This window comes from Phyllobates terribilis, unplaced genomic scaffold, assembly GCF_046119375.1.
Source record: "Phyllobates terribilis strain yellow unplaced genomic scaffold, ASM4611937v1 Scaffold_7__3_contigs__length_470593459, whole genome shotgun sequence".
Lineage (NCBI taxonomy): Eukaryota > Metazoa > Chordata > Amphibia > Anura > Dendrobatidae > Phyllobates > Phyllobates terribilis.
The window spans coordinates 428,958,428-428,975,581 of NW_027362767.1; the positions used below are offsets into that span (position 1 = coordinate 428,958,428).

The 17,154-nt window shown below is 42.5% G+C and overlaps 1 protein-coding gene across 1 annotated transcript; it reads left to right on the plus strand.

Annotated features, from left to right (window-relative positions):
- Nucleotides 1-1,266: 1,266 nt before the first annotated feature.
- On the plus strand, nucleotides 1,267-16,816 carry ZBTB22 (zinc finger and BTB domain containing 22). The gene is made up of 2 exons (XM_073641965.1): nucleotides 1,267-1,409; nucleotides 10,400-16,816. Exon 2 carries the CDS (start codon nucleotides 10,427-10,429, stop codon nucleotides 11,756-11,758), a length of 1,332 nt encoding a protein of 443 aa, XP_073498066.1. The 5' UTR covers nucleotides 1,267-1,409; nucleotides 10,400-10,426; the 3' UTR covers nucleotides 11,759-16,816.
- The last annotated feature ends 338 nt before the right edge of the window (nucleotides 16,817-17,154 follow it).

Here is a 17,154-nt window from a genome sequence, read left to right on the forward strand (position 1 = left end):
CCATTATTTATGATTCTCCTCCATTACTGATGATATTCCTCCATTACTGACTATTCTCCTCCATTACTGATGATACTGATGGAGCATCCTGAAGAAATGGACAACGTGCCAATTTCTTTTCTTTAACATCATGAGCCATTATAGGACAAGAATCTATTATTACACGACTAAGGGCCACATTGCCTGAAACGCGTAATATGGTGGATTTGTGTCCTCTTCATTTTGTAATGGCCCATGATTTTTTAAGAAAACTAATCAAGCTTGATTATAACTGCACGTCGGACGCCGGCTGTAGATTGATCTGTCTGATCTACGCTGGGTCAATCTTGCCGTGCATGAAAATCGATGTGGTATTGGCTGCAGCGCTGACGTCATGTTGAAAGTGCTGTAGCCAATCAGTGAGCTCAGCGAGACTGGCCCAACTGACAGCAAGAACTGATTGGTTGCAGCGCTGTCATTAATAATAGACACCGGGAGAAGTTTCTGAGCCCTGGACCCGGGATGGAGGAGTAAAGCACAGCTTGTTTGTTTACAACAACCTGCAGCCGGGGGACAGGAGTCTTCTGAAATTGGAAAACCCTGTAAGAACAGTCTTTGTAATCCCTGATCAGTGTGAATGTGCACTGAGGACAATGGAGGAATTCATCCCTGCTCCACCAAGGTGTATAGTTTATGTGATGATCTGGTGGTGCGTTTTCTGTCACATCTGGGGCAGGTTGGCCGCTCGCTGCTTATATCATTGGCCACTCTCAGAGGACACACTAAAGGCCACAGTTATCAAAACTGTCTGTTTCCCACAACAACCAATCACAGCTCGGCTTTCTTTTCTTAAACGGCTCTGGTACAATGAAAGCTGCGCTGTGATAGGTTGCTATGGGTAACAAAGGCCGTTTTGATCACTGAGGTCTTTACGTTCTGGGTGGAAATATGGCACTTTTCCTTAGGCTGTGCCAGACGGGTCAGCCCGAGCTGTGTACGTGTATTCTCAGCAGGGCGGTGTGTGACCTACATAACGTTATCACAGCACAGTCACGGCCAGACAGCGGCCGTACACCTATATTACATGTCTGGAGTCACACAAAGCCCTCTATTTAGCTCCTCAGCCAATCACAAGCCCGGACGGACGCTGTATTTTTGATTGACAGACCAGCGAACCAATCGCGATAGTCTCTCAAGCCCCCCTCAGACGAGGTCGCCTGGAACAAAAAGGGGCGCGTCCTACGGCTCCCAGCGACCAATCCGAGGAGACCTCTGCTGTGACTGCGGCGTTAAAGGCTAAAGCTTTTTTTGTCGGCTGAGTTTGCTAATTCTTCGCATGGGTTGAGGCGCCGGCCCTTAACGAAGGGGCGGAGCCTAAGGAGGCCTGAGACACAGAGGGTGTTAAAGAGACAGCGAGACACAGTCCTGGGGTGAGATAATCTGTCGTGTGCGATTATTATCGGTGTGTGCGCTGCGTGTGCGGCGGCGGAGCTGAGGGGGCGCGGCTGTGTGACACGGGGGACCGGGAGCATCCTCTGCCCCAGCCGGTCCATAGCCCGGGTGTATTGTGGGGAGAGAGGAGGCTGCGCCGTCCACAGCCGACAGGGATGATACATCACACTACTATATATATATATATACTGCACTGAACATAGAGGACATCACGTGTGTGTGTATATATATATATATACTGCACTGAACATAGAGGACATCACGTGTATATATATATATATACTGCACCGAACATAGAGGACATCACGTGTGTGTATATATATATATATATATACTGCACTGATCATAGAGGACATCACGTGTATATATATATACTGCACCGAACATAGAGGACATCACGTGTGTGTATATATATATATATATATACTGCACTGAACATAGAGGACATCACGTGTGTGTGTGTATATATATATATATATATATATATATATATATATATATATATATATATATATATATATATATATATATATATATATAGACTGCACTGATCATAGAGGACATCACGTGTGTGTGTATATATATATATATATATACTGCACTGATCATAGAGGACATCACGTGTATATATATATACTGCACCGAACATAGAGGACATCACGTGTGTGTATATATATATATATATATACTGCACTGAACATAGAGGACATCACGTGTGTGTGTGTATATATATATATATATATATATATATATATATATATATATATATATATATATATATATATATATATATAGACTGCACTGATCATAGAGGACATCACGTGTGTGTGTATATATATATATATATATACTGCACTGATCATAGAGGACATCACGTGTGTGTATATATATATATATATATATATACTGCACTGATCATAGAGGACATCACGTGTGTATATACAGTACAGACCAAAAGTTTGGACACACCTTCTCATGTAAAGATTTTTCTGTATTTTCATGACTTTGAAAATTGTACATTCACACTGAAGGCATCAAAACTATGAATTAACACATGTGGAATTATATACTTAACAAAAAAGTGTGAAACAACTGAAATTATGTCTTATATTCTAGGTTCTTCAAAGTAGCCACCCTTTGCTTTGATGACTGCTTTGCACACTCTTGGCATTCTCTTGATGAGCTTCAAGAGGTAGTCACCGGAAATGGTTTTCACTTCACAGGTGTGCCCTGTCAGGTTTAATAAGTGGGATTTCTTGCCTTATAAATGGGGTTGGGACCATCAGTTGTGTTGTGCAGAAGTCTGGTGGATACACAGCAGATAGTCCTACTGAATAGACTGTTAGAATTTGTATTATGGCAAGAAAAAAGCAGCTAAGTAAAGAAAAACGAGTGGCCATCATTACTTTAAGAAATGAAGGTCAGTCAGTCCGAAAAATTGGGCAAGCTTTGAATGTGTTCCCAAGTGCAGTTGCAAAAACGATCAAGCGCTACAAAGAAACTGGCACACATGAGGACCGCCCCAGGAAAGGAAGACCAAGAGTCACCTCTGCTTCTGAGGATAAGTTTATCTGAGTCACCAGCCTCATAAATCGCAGGTTAACAGCAGCTCAGATTAGCGACCAGGTCAATGCCACACAGAGTTCTAGCAGCAGACACATCTCTTCAACAACTGTTAAGAGGAGACTTTGTACAGCAGGCCTTCATGGTAAAATAGCTGCTAGGAAACCACTGCTAAGGACAGGCAACAAGCAGAGGAGACTTGTTTGGGCTAAAGAACACAAGGAATGGACATTAGACCAGTGGAAATCTGTGCTTTGGTCTGATGAGTCCAAATTTGAGATCTTTGGTTCCAACCACCGTGTCTTTGTGGGATTGGGGATTTATTCAAAATTGAAGGCATACTGAACCAGCATGGCTACCACAGCATCTTGCTGCAGCATGCTATTCCTTCCGGTTTTCGTTTAGTTGGACCATCATTTATTTTTCAACAGGACAATGACCATCCAGACTGTGTAAGGGCTATTTGACCAAGAAGGAGAGTGATGGGGTGCTACGCCAGATGACCTGGCTTCCACAGTCACCAGACCTGAACCCAATCGAGATGGTTTGGGGTGAGCTGGACCGCAGAGTGAAGGCAAAAGGGCCAACAAGTGCTAAGCATCTCTGGGAACTCCTTCAAGATTGTTGGAAGACCATTTCCGGTGACTACCTCTTGAAGCTCATCAAGAGAATGCCAAGTGTGTGCAAAGCAGTCATCAAAGCAAAAGTTGGCTACTTTGAAGAACCTAGAATATAAGACATATTTTCAGTAGTTTCACACTTTTTTGTCAAGTATATAATTCCACATGTGTTAATTCATAGTTTTGATGCCTTCAATGTGAATGTACAATTTTCAAAGTCATGAAAATTCAGAAAAATCTTTAAATGAGAAGGTGTGTTCAAACTTTTGGTCTGTACTGTATATATATATATATATATATATATATATATATATATATATATATATATATATACATACTGCACTGATCATAGAGGACATCACGTGTGTGTATATATATATATATATATATATATATATATATATATATATATATATATATATATATATATATATACACACACACACACGTGATGTCCTCTATGATCAGTGCAGTATATATATATTATATATACTGCACTGATCATAGAGGACATCACGTGTATATATATATATACTGCACTGAACATAGAGGACATCACGTGTGTATATATATATATATATATATATACTGCACTGATCATAGAGGACATCACGTGTGTGTATATATATATATATATATTACTGCACTGATCATAGAGGACATCAAATGTATGTATATATATATATATATATATATATATATATATATATATATATATATATATATATATATATATATATATATATATATATATATATATATATATATATATACTGCACTGATCATAGAGGACATCAAATGTATGTGTATATATATATATATACAGTCATGGCCAAAAGTATTGAGAATGAGACAAATATTAATTTTTCCAAAGTTTACTGCTTCATTTTTTGTAATGGCAATTTGCATATACTCCTGAATGTCAAAGAGTGATCAGCTTAACAGCAATTACTGTACTTGCAAAGTCAATATTTGCCCAGAAAATGAACTTTAACCCCCAAAACACATTTCAACATCATTGCAGTCCTGCCTTAAAAGGAGCAGCTAACATCGTTTTAGTGATTGATCCATTAACACAGGTGTGGGTGTTGATGAGGACAGGGCTGGCGATCAATCAGTCATGATTAAGTAAGAATGTGACATCACTGGACACTTTAAAAGGAGGCTGGTTCTTGGTATCATTGTTTCTCTTCAGTTAACCATGGTTATCTCTAAAGAAACACGTGCAGCCATCATTGCACTGCACAAAAATGGCCTAACAGGGAAGAGTATCGCAGCTACAAAGATTGCACCTCAGTCAACAATCTATCGCATCATCAAGAACTTCAAGGAGAGAGCTTCCATTGTTGTGAAAAAGGCTCCAGGGCGCCCAAGAAAGACCAGCAAGCGCCAGGACCATATCTTAAAACTGTTTCAGCTGCGGGATGGGACTACCAGCAGTGCCGAGCTTGCTCAGGAATGGCAGCAGGCTGGTGTGAGTGCTTCTGCACGCACTGTGAGGCGGGGACTCTTTGAGCAAGGGCTGGTTTCAAGGAGGGCAGCAAAGAAGCCACTTCTCTCCAGAAAAAACATCAGGGACCGACTGATATTCTGCAAAAGGTACAAGGAGTGGACTGCTGAGGACTGGGGCAAAGTCATTTTCTCTGATGAATCCCCTTTTCGATTGTTTGGGACATCTGGAAAACAGCTTATTCGGAGAAGAAGAGGTGAGCGCTACCACCAGTCTTGTCTCATGCCAACTGTAAAGCATCCTGAAACCATTCATGTGTGGGGTTGCTTCTCAGCCAAGGGAATCGGCTCACTCACAGTCTTGCCTAAAAACACAGCCATGAATAAAGAATGGTACCAGAATGTCCTCCAAGAGCAACTTCTCCCAACCGTCCAAGAGCAGTTTGGCGCCCAAAAATGCCTTTTCCAACATGATGGAGCACCTTGCCATAAAGCAAAAGTGATAACAAAATGGCTCATGGAACAAAACATAGAGATTTTGGGTCCATGGCCTGGAAACTCCCCAGATCTTAATCCCATTGAGAACTTGTGGTCAATCATCAAGAGACGGGTGGACAAACAAAAACCAACAAATTCTGGCAAAATGCAAGCATTGATTATGCAAGAATGGACTGCTATCAGTCAGGATTTGGTCCAAAAGTTGATTGAGAGCATGCCAGGGAGAATTACAGAGGTCTTGAAGAAGAAGGGGCAACACTGCAAATATTGACTTGCTGCATTAACTCATTCTAACTGTCAATATAACCTATTGGTCCTCATAATATGATTGCAATTATATTTCTGTATGTGATATAAACATCAGACAAACACTAATAAAAACCAGAGGCCAGCAGATCATGTGAAAATATAATTTTGGTGTCATTCTCAAAACTTTTGGCCATGACTGTACATATACTGCACTGATCATAGAGGACATCACGTGTATGTGTATGTATGTATGTATGTATATATATATATATATATATATGTATATGTGTGTATGTATATATATATATATATACACTGCACTGATCACAGAGGACATCGCGTGTATATATATATATATATACTGCACTGATCATAGAGGACATCACGTGTGTGTGTATATATATATATATATATATATATATATATATATATATATATATATATATATATATATATATATATATATATACTGCACTGATCATAGAGGATATCACGTGCATACAGTACAGACCAAAAGTTTGGACACACCTTCTCATTTAAAGATTTTTCTGTATTTTCATGACTATGAAAATTGTACATTCACACTGAAGGCATCAAAACTATGAATTAACACATGTGGAATTATATACTTAACAAAAAAGTGTGAAACAACTGGAAATATGTCTTATATTCTAGGTTCTTCAAAGTAGCCACCTTTTGCTTTGATGACTGCTTTGCACACTCTTGGCATTCTCTTGATGAGCTTCAAGAGGTAGTCACTGGAAATGGTCTTCCGACAATCTTGAAGGAGTTCCCAGAGATGCTTAGCACTTGTTGGCCCTTTTGCCTTCACTCTGCGGTCCAGCTCACCCCAAACCATCTTGATTGGGTTCAGGTCTGGTGACTGTGGAGGCCAGGTCATCTGGCGTAGCACCCTATCACTCTCCCACTTGGTCAGATAGCCCTTACACAGCCTGGAGGTGTGTTTGGGGTCATTGTCCTGTAGAAAAATAAATGATGATCCAACTAAACGCAAACCGGATGGAATAGCATGCCACTGCAAGATGCTGTGGTAGCCATGCTGGTTTAGTATGCCTTCAATTTTGAATAAATCCCCAACTGTGTCACCAGCAAAGCACCCCCACACCATAACACCTCCTCCTCCATGCTTCACGGTGGGAACCAGGCATGTAGAGTCCATCCGTTCACCTTTTCTGCGTCGCACAAAGACACGGTGGTTGGAACCAAAGATCTCAAATTTGGAGTCATCAGACCAAAGCACAGATTTCCACTGGTCTAATGTCCATTCCTTGTGTTCTTTAGCCCAAACAAGTCTCTTCTGCTTGTTGCCTGTCCTTAGCAGTGGTTTCCTAGCAGCTATTTTACCATGAAGGCCTGCTGCACAAAGTCTCCTCTTAACAGTTGTTGTAGAGATGTGTCTGCTGCTTGAACTCTGTGTGGCATTGACCTGGTCTCTAATCTGAGCTGCTGTTAACCTGCGATTTCTGAGGCTGGTGACTCGGATAAACTTATCCTCAGAAGCAGAGGTGACTCTTGGTCTTCAAGCCAGTTTCTTTGTAGCGCTTGATGGTTTTTGCAACTGCACTTGGGGACACTTTCAAAGTTTTCCCAAGTTTTCGGACTGACTGACCTTCATTTCTTAAAGTAATGATGGCCACTCGTTTTTCTTTACTTAGCTGCTTTTTTCTTGACATAATACAAATTCTAACAGTCTATTCAGTAGGACTATCAGCTGTGTATCCATCTGACTTCTGCACAACACAACTGATGGTCCCAACCCCATTTATAAGGCAAGAAATCCCACTTATTAAACCTGACAGGGCACACCTGTGAACTGAAAACCATTTCTGGTGACTACCTCTTGAAGCTCATCAAGAGAATGCCAAGAGTGTGCAAAGCAGTCATCAAAGCAAAAGGTGGCTACTTTGAAGAACCTAGAATATAAGACATATTTTCAGTTGTTTCACACTTTTTTGTTAAGTATATAATTCCACATGTGTTAATTCATAGTTTTGATGCCTTCAGTGTGAATGTACAATTTTCATAGTCATGAAAATACAAAAAAATCTTTAAATGAGAAGGTGTTTCCAAACTTTTGGTCTGTACTGTGTATATATATATATATATATATATATATATATATATATATATATATATATACTGCACTGATCATAGAGGACATCACGTGCGTATATATATACTGCACTGATCATAGAGGACATAACGTGTGTATACACATATATATATATACTGCAGTGATCATAGAGGGAGGACATTGTGTGTGTGTGTGTATATATATATATATATGTGTGTATATACACTGATCATAGAGGACATCAGCTGTGTGTATATATATATATATATATATATCAGTACAGACCAAAAGTTTGGACACACCGTCTCCTTTAAAGATTTTTCTGTATTTTCATGACTTTGAAAATTGTACATTCACACTGAAGGCATCAAAACTATGAATTAACACATGTGGAATTATATACTTAACGAAAAAGTGTGAAACAACTGAAAATATGTCTTATATTCTAGGTTCTTCAAAGTAGCCACCTTTTGCTTTGATGACTGCTTTGCACACTCTTGGCATTCTCTTGATGAGCTTCAAGAGGTAGTCACTGGAAATGGTCTTCCAACAATCTTGAAGGAGTTCCCAGAGATGCTTAGCACTTGTTGGCCCTTTTGCCTTCACTCTGCAGTCCAGCTCACCCCAAACCATCTCGATTGGGTTCAGGTCTGGTGACTGTGGAGGCCAGGTCATCTGGCGTAGCACCCCATCACTCTCCTTCTTGGTCAAATAGCCCTTACACAGCCTGGAGGTGTGTTTGGGGTCATTGTCCTGTTGAAAAATAAATGATGGTCCAACTAAACGCAAACCGGATGGAATAGCATGCCACTGCAAGATGCTGTGGTAGCCATGCTGGTTCAGTATGCCTTCAATTTTGAATAAATCCCCAACAGTGTCACCAGCAAAGCACCCCCACACCATCACACCTCCTCCTCCATGCTTCACGGTGGGAACCAGGCATGTAGAGTCCATCTGTTCACCTTTTCTGCTTCGCACAAAGACACGGTGGTTGGAACCAAAGATCTCAAATTCTAACTCATCCGACCAAAGCACAGATTTCCACTGGTCTAATGTCCATTCCTTGTGTTCTTTAGCCCAAACAAGTCTCTTCTGCTTGTTGCCTGTCCTTAGCAGTGGTTTTCTAGCAGCTATTTTACCATGAAGGCCTGCTGCACAAAGTCTTCTCTTAACAGTTGTTGAAGAGATGTGTCTGCTGCTAGAACTCTGTGTGGCATTGACCTGGTCTCTAATCTGAGCTGCTGTTAACCTGCGATTTCTGAGGCTGGTGACTCGGATAAACTTCTCCTCAGAAGCAGAGGTGACTCTTGGTCTTCCTTTCTTGGGGCGGTCCTCATGTGAGCCAGTTTCTTTGTAGCGCTTGATGGTTTTTGCAACTACACTTGGGGACACTTTCAAAGTTTTCCCAATTTTTCGGTCTGACTGACCTTCATTTCTTAAAGTAATGATGGCCACTCGTTTTTCTTTACTTAGCTGCTTTTTTCTTGCCATAATACAAATTCTAACAGTCTATTCAGTAGGACTATCAGCTGTGTATCCCCTAGACTTCTGCACAACACAACTGATGGTCCCAACCCCATTGATAAGGCAAGAAATCCCACTTATTAAATCTGACAGGGCACACCTGTGAAGTGAAAACCATTTCCGGTGACTACCTCTTGAAGCTCATCAAGAGAATGCCAAGAGTGTGCAAAGCAGTCATCAAAGCAAAAGGTGGCTACTTTGAAGAACCTAGAATATAAGACATATTTTCAGTTGTTTCACACTTTTTTGTTAAGTATATAATTCCACATGTGTTAATTCATAGTTTTGATGCCTTCAGTGTGAATGTAGAATTTTCATAGTCATGAAAATACAGAAAAATCTTTAAATGAGAAGGTGTGTCCAAACTTTTGGTCTGTACTGTATGTATTTATGTATATATATTACACACACACGTACTGCACTGATCACAGAGCACATCAGATGTCCGATTTAAAAAGAATTTCAGTAGGGAGAAAAAAAAAATCCACATCCCATCCAGAGTTTCCACAATCTTGTTCACACGCAGCGGAAGATTTACACATAAATTTTCTGTACAACTAAGGAAAAAATGTGATTGAAAATTAAATCGTGTGCCACTTACTTCCCACATATCCCACAGCCGAGGAATAGCTGCTCTGGATCAACATGTTAGGCTATGGGTTGAACTAGATGGACTTAGTCTTCCTTCAACCTTAAAAACTATGTTACTATGTTTAGTGACAGTGAGGCTGGTCCTAGTGTGGGTCCGCTGCAGGAATCTGAGATGTATTTTGGAATTACAGAAGAGTAAGTTGGATTAGAAGGTGATGTGTGAACAGCCCCTAAGAGCATACGTTCATACAGTGTATTGTGACCCCATGGGCAGCAGATGGGTGAATCGATATCTGGATTTTAATATTTTCTTATATTGCTCCTTACAAGTTCTGCATTATTTCTGTGTTCTTATGTGAATGTTTTTGTCTCTTGCCAGGTGCCCCCACTCTTCTCCTGTGCGATCATGGACGTCGCTGGTCCTCTCATCCATGTGGACTTCCCAGATGTGGCCAGCTCCCTCCTGGAGAGTCTGAACCAGCAACGAGTAGAAGGGAAGCTGTGCGACGTCTCCATCCATGCACAAGGCCGCGTGTTCCGGGCTCATCGCGCCGTGCTTGCCGCCTCTTCCCCGTACTTCCATGATCAGGTGCTGTTGAAGGGTATGAGCTGTGTGGCTTTGCCAGGTGTTGTTGATCCTGGGGCATTTGAAGCGGTTTTATGCGCTGCCTACACGGGTCGCTTGACTATGCTGGCAGATGAGATTGTCAATTACCTGACAGTGGGCAGCGTGCTTCAGATGTGGCACGTTGTGGACAAGTGCTCTGAACTTCTTAAGGAGTCTCGTGCCAACAGCAGCGCCTGCAGCATGGAAGGGGCCGGGAGCAGCCGTGGGCCCACCCCACAGAAACCTCACTCCGGCAGAGCCAGTGAGAACCAGTCCCCCAGCAGCAGCAACTACTTTAGTCCACGTGAGGCGCCACCAGAACCAGACAGGAGTAGAAGACGGAGCGATGTCACAAGCGAAGCAGCAGAAGAAGCCAGCATAGAAGAAGAGCCGTCCGGGGAGGAAGCGTCAGTGGCTAGCTGCTCCAGTTACCGAAGACCCAGCATTGTTCCTCAGAGACACTGGGTGTTTGTCAAAAAAGAGCGGCCTCACCAGGGTTTGTTACTGACATGTGAAGGTGAGGAGGAGGAAGAGGATGAGGAAGAGCTTGAGGAGGATGAAGAAGAGGAAAAACTGAGTATCAGCGATGTCCGCACTCTCAATGCTCCAGAAGAACAGGTGAATTTCTGTGAGCCTTCAGATGGGATGCCGTATGAAGAAACATCTGGCAATGGCCCTTGTTACCCACAGGGGCCTCCTCTTCTGCCTCTGGACATGCAAGGAAACCAGTTGCTGTTGCTACCTTCAGGACACGGTGCAGCTGGGCAAGGAGGAACTGGGACAAGCCAAGGAGAAGGTGGCAAAATATTCCTATGCCACTGCGGAAAAGCATTCTCCCACAAGAGTATGCGTGATCGCCACGTCAATATGCATCTCAACCTACGGCCGTTTGACTGCCCCGTCTGCGGGAAAAAGTTCAAGATGAAGCATCACCTAACTGAGCACATGAAGACGCACACAGGAGTCAAACCATACGAGTGTGAAGTGTGTGCCAAGAAGTTTATGTGGAGAGACAGCTTTATGAGACATCGTGGACACTGCGAAAGGCGGCATAGGGCCGGGGCAAGTGGAGGAGGAGCAGCGGGCGGAGGGGGAGCCGGACAAGGGATTATTGAGACCCCATCTGTGTAACACTGGTTGGGGGCAGCAAGTGGAGGTAGAGTGGCAAATGAAGGGGCAAGTAATAATGGAGACCTCAATAGGATAAAGACTTAGTATAGAAACAGTGCTGGAAATTCTCTGAGGCTTCGAAAAAGAGAAGATTTACCCTGGGGTCAGTGGAAGAGACTTGGGTCTTTATTATGGAGCCTTCTTGTTGTTCTGGAAGACAGATTTGAGTGTGACTAGAGAAGTCTTAGCTGGACTTGCCTTCCGCACTTCCACCCAAAGTTCCTCCCTTCATACTGGAATCAGCAATATAATCTCCTTCCTGCACTGCCCGTCTAGTCTCCTTCTGCCCCTCTCACCCACTCAAGCACAAGCTGCCCCTTCTCTACAAAGACTTCAACCCTTGAATGGTAATATTGCACCACAAATGACCGATGCACTTGGTGTCCTTTAGTATCGTCCTACATGACGCTGCATCATCTTGTATTAACATGACAGTAGTCCTCGGTCTGACATCACTTCGCCTTCACTAGGAGGGGAGTTCGGTACATGCCGTACGTTGTGAAGGAACTTGTACAGTATTTTTAGTTTTTAAGCAAAATGAGCACGATGGGTTACGACTCTCCCTCAGTCCCGACCGTCTTTTCCTTTTGCACATTATTTATAGAGGGTGGTAACATTAGGAAATCACTATTGTCCCGTTGAGTCGGATCCCTTATGGAGATCTCAAATGAGATGCGTTGACCTTGAGACGAACCAACTTTATCTTGGAGAACAAGGATCATGGTTACATCTATGGTCCCGGTGATGATCAGAATTACCAGTAACCTCTTATGTATGCTCTTATATGCGTCATATATGATGCAGGAAGGGCCTGGCCACTGAGGAAGAGAACTTATGGGGATCTAGTGGTGGAGGCATCTACTAGAGACACTTGAGGACCTACTTGGTTTGAGTTTTGTAGGCTTCTCCAGATGACGTTGAGTGGATGAAACGCCATCTTAGTGCTCTTATGTGGTATCCTCCTTCTATCCTCTGATAAAATATAAGCTAATATAGTGTAAAGAAGGGGGGACACTACAGTATTTGACTCTCAGACCTATCACCCGGACACTTTGGAGATGACCATTTTTTGGCCTAATGATCATACGGTGTATTGAATGCCTAAGAACCAGCGTGGCCACCAAGGTGCGTTGTCTGACTGTCATTCATGAGGTCGGCTATATATTTATGTCACGCTGATTTCTAGATAATTCATAGACTTCATTCTTTATTAATGGAAGTATAACCCCCCAACATGGCTGATTCCTCTGTGTCCAGGTGTGCGGTCTGCTACACCTATAATAGAAGCAGCCATTGAGTTGGTAATGTGCAATGGTCATCGATGAGGGAGATTTCGCTTCCTTGTGGACTTTGGTGTCACCCATTGTTTAAAATGGGTGTAACTGGGAATCCAGTGCATTGAACTGATGTTTCTGAAGGAATTCACGCAACATCTGCAGATCAGAAACCTGGACATTGTCTACATGTATCTAAGCTGAACGCTACTGTTGTAGGGATACCTGCAAGACAGATTGATACGTGTACCGATAGAGAAATCGGAGACCCCGGCCTTCACTTACTATATTTCTCTATACATATATTTGTGCAATAAGGCTACGTCGTGGTTCTAGAAGACAGATAATAGTACGTATACTCGCCTCATATATGTCTCTACATATATTATATTATATGCTCAACGCAAGACATACAGGTACATGGAGGTGGTGCGCTGCTGGTGTCACTCTCAGTGAATCCCGTCACCAATTGGTTTTTATTGCTCTGATGTATTTTTCATAGTAAATGAAGCGGCTCAGTCTGATCTATGGTTTTGCACAGGAGCTGTGTACACTATTAGGGACATTTACTAAGATCAGAGCTCTGGAGCAAACTGCGCCACGTATATGCGCACGTCCGCATCTTATATGAGGGCAAATATGAGCGGGCATAAGCTTCCACACTAATTTATGCCAGTTTCTGGTGTAAACTATAGTAAATCCGCGGGCAGCACCGCACCCTTCCACTAAGCTGAGCATATTTTTTATTAGAGTGGTGGGGTCAGTTAAAAAGGGTAAACATTTACGACTCTTTGACACCAAAATTGGACTGCATAGTCCTTCTTATCGCTCCTCACCCCCATGTGTAGTCTCCATCTGAAGGGGGCAACACATCCACTAGTGGTCTTCGGTCTGTGGCTCTCCAGCTTGGGGACCATTGAGGTACTCCGGAGACTCTCGTCTATTACTCACCAGGGATGAGATTTCCTGATAGTGACATTGGAGCAGTTAGACTTCTCCTGGACATACACACAGTGCACAACAATATTAGAGGCCCCTATATACAGGACCATCAAACGTTTTAAGCAGGTGGGTAAAAAATGCTTTCAAAATAGAAGTGTTAATAGTTTATTATTAACAAAATGTAAAGTGAACGAACAAAAGAGAAATCTAAATCTGGTGTGACAACCCTTTGCCTTCCAAAGAGCATTAGAGAGGTTGTCCACTACTTTATCATTGATGACTTATCCTTAGGATAGGTTATCAATGTCTGATCGATCGGGGTCCGACACCCGGCACCCCCGCCGATTAGCTGTTATCGCCAACCAGAAGTAATCACTTGAGGGGCTGGCTGTCTCCTGATAGTGGCCGAAGGCTCGGTACTACACATCCTCTTTCTATTCAAATTGATAGGAGGCGGATGTGCAGTACCCTGCATCAGCCACTATCAGAAGACGGCCAGCACCGTGAGTACTTCCGGCCGACAATAACAGCTAATTGGCGGGGGTGTTGGACCCCGATCAATCAGACATCATCAGTTCTAAAGTTGTGGACAACCGCTTTAATTCTACTAGGTACACTTGTACAAAATCAGGGATTTTGTAGAACTGTAGTCAGATGTATGAGAGACCAATTATATCAAACGGGTGTTAATGACCATTATTTTCATATGTAGGTGGAAACAAAGTCATTAACTAAAAAATAAACAGCTGTCTAGGAGGCTTAAAATTGGGTGAATAATAGACAAGCCCTGCTACAAAGGTGAGGTTGTGGAAGACAGTATCATGTCACAGGTCATACACCATGAGAAGACTGAGCATAGCAACAAGACACAAGGTAGTTATGCTGCATCAGCAAGATGTCTCCCAGGCAAAGATTTCAAGGCAGACAGTGGTTTCAAGATTTGCTGTTCAAGCTCCTTTGAAGAAGCAACAAGAAATGGGCAACATTGAAGACTGGTCAGCCAAGAAACTTAGTGATGCTGATGAAAGACACATCATGTTTACTTCTCTTCGGAAGCAGGAGATGTCCAGCAGTGCCATCAACTCAGAACTGGCAGCAACTAGGGGGACCAGCTACACAATCTAATGTATGGAGAAGTCTGGCCTGAAGTAGTATTCCTGTAAGAATTGCAGTAAAAAAAAAAAACACCTTCCACTTTGAAACAAAGACTAGACTTAATTATATATGAAAACATAGGAACTGGGATGCAGAAAAATGTCAGCAGGTCTCTGGACTGAGGACACAGAAGATCTGGGGTCAGTTCTCCAAGATGTTTGGAACAACCTCCTGTCGAGTTCCTTCAAAAATTGTGTGCAAGTGACCAAGAAGAAGCGATGATGGTAAAGGGCGGTCACCAAATGTTGATGGGATTTAGATTTCCATTTTGTCCATTCACTTTGCATTTTATTTGATAAAATAAACTATTATCATTTCTGTATTTTTAAAGCAATCTTTTCAGCATTTTTTTCACACCTGCCTAAAGCGTTTGCACAGTCTTATCCATGTCCAATGATGGAACCTCAGATTGTTTTACTTTACAGTGACTTTACAATTTTTTTTTTTTATATGGCTGTAAGACAAGACGTCTTGAATTGTTTGTGCGCCCTATTATCAGAACATATGCAGGTTTCTACCTCTGCTGCTTTCTTTGACAGAAGTGATCATTTTGAGATTGCTAATGATGGTGGAGCATCAATGTCAGAGGAGAATGGTGGAGAGCTGGTTGTAGCTAACTTTCCATTAACTTTCCTTCTCATCTGCCTTCATTAGGGCTGTCTTGCTCTATAGGGAACAGAGATCTCCCCCTCTGTCCAAAAGAAAAACATAGGTACAAAAATAATGGAAAATTGCAGCAGCCGTTTTATAATCTATCGCGATGGCCCTAACCACAGTCCAGCAGATCTCCAGGTCTCCATTCACAGGAGTAATATCCAGCTAGACATCCGTTCCATCGTCAATCACATATATACCATCCTCTATGTACATCCGTATACGCTGCACGTAATGACCATGTATACACAATCCAGCTGCGTACGGCTATAGTATGCTGAGTCCTAGAAGTAGGTGCGAGTAGATGTGTGTGATGCTGTATATAGGGTCTTGTTCACACACGTATGTATATAAGACTGTGCCTCCTAGAGACACTAAACTATTTATGAGTGTAAGTAGACTGACATGCGGTACACAAGGATGACTGGAGGGCGTGCGGTCATCAGATATGCCATACATGTACTTGTACCCACACATACATGTGCCTGTGTAGTGTCACGTGGCCCCCACCGGTGCTCAGCAGGTGCCTGCGTAGTGTCGCGTGGCCCCTACCGGTGCCTGCATAGTGTCGTGTGGCCCCCACTGGTGCACAGCAGATGCCTGCGTAGTGTCGCATGGCCCCTACCGGTGCCTGCATAGTGTCGTGTGGCCCCCACTGGTGCACAGCAGATACCTGCGTAGTGTCGCGTGGCCCCCACCGGTGCACGGAAGGTGCCTACGTAGTGTTGTGTGGCCCCCATCGGTGCTCAGCAGGCTCTATGTGTACAGGAGTATACCTATAGATGATGTGTATATATATACCCATGCCATCATTACTATCCGCAGCTCCAGAACACGACTGTGTATACATGTATGAGTGAGCGTGCCTGTGCCACATGTACACTCCTCCTATCTTTTTTATGCCATAATTTATTGTAGTGAGGGTCGCCGCCCTCGTCTAAGGTGACTAATTACTGTTGGCTTGTAGAATAAAGTGCGTTTACCTTGTGTTGTGTTTTCTTGTGAGCCCTGAATTTATAAACCGTGTATTTACAGTGGGTACAGAAAGTATTCAGACCCCTTTAATTTTTTCACTCTTTGTTTCATTGCAGCCATTTGGTAGATTCTAAACAGTTCATATTTTTTTCTCATTACAGTACACTCTGCACCCCATCTTGACTGAAAAAAAACAGAAATGTAGAATTTTTTTGCAAATTTATTAAAAAAGAAAAACTGAAATATCACATGGTCATAAGTATTCAGACCCTTTGCTCAGTATTGAGTAGAAGCCCCCTTTTGAGCTAGTACAGCCATGAGTCTTCTTGGGAATGATGCAACAAGTTTTTCACACCT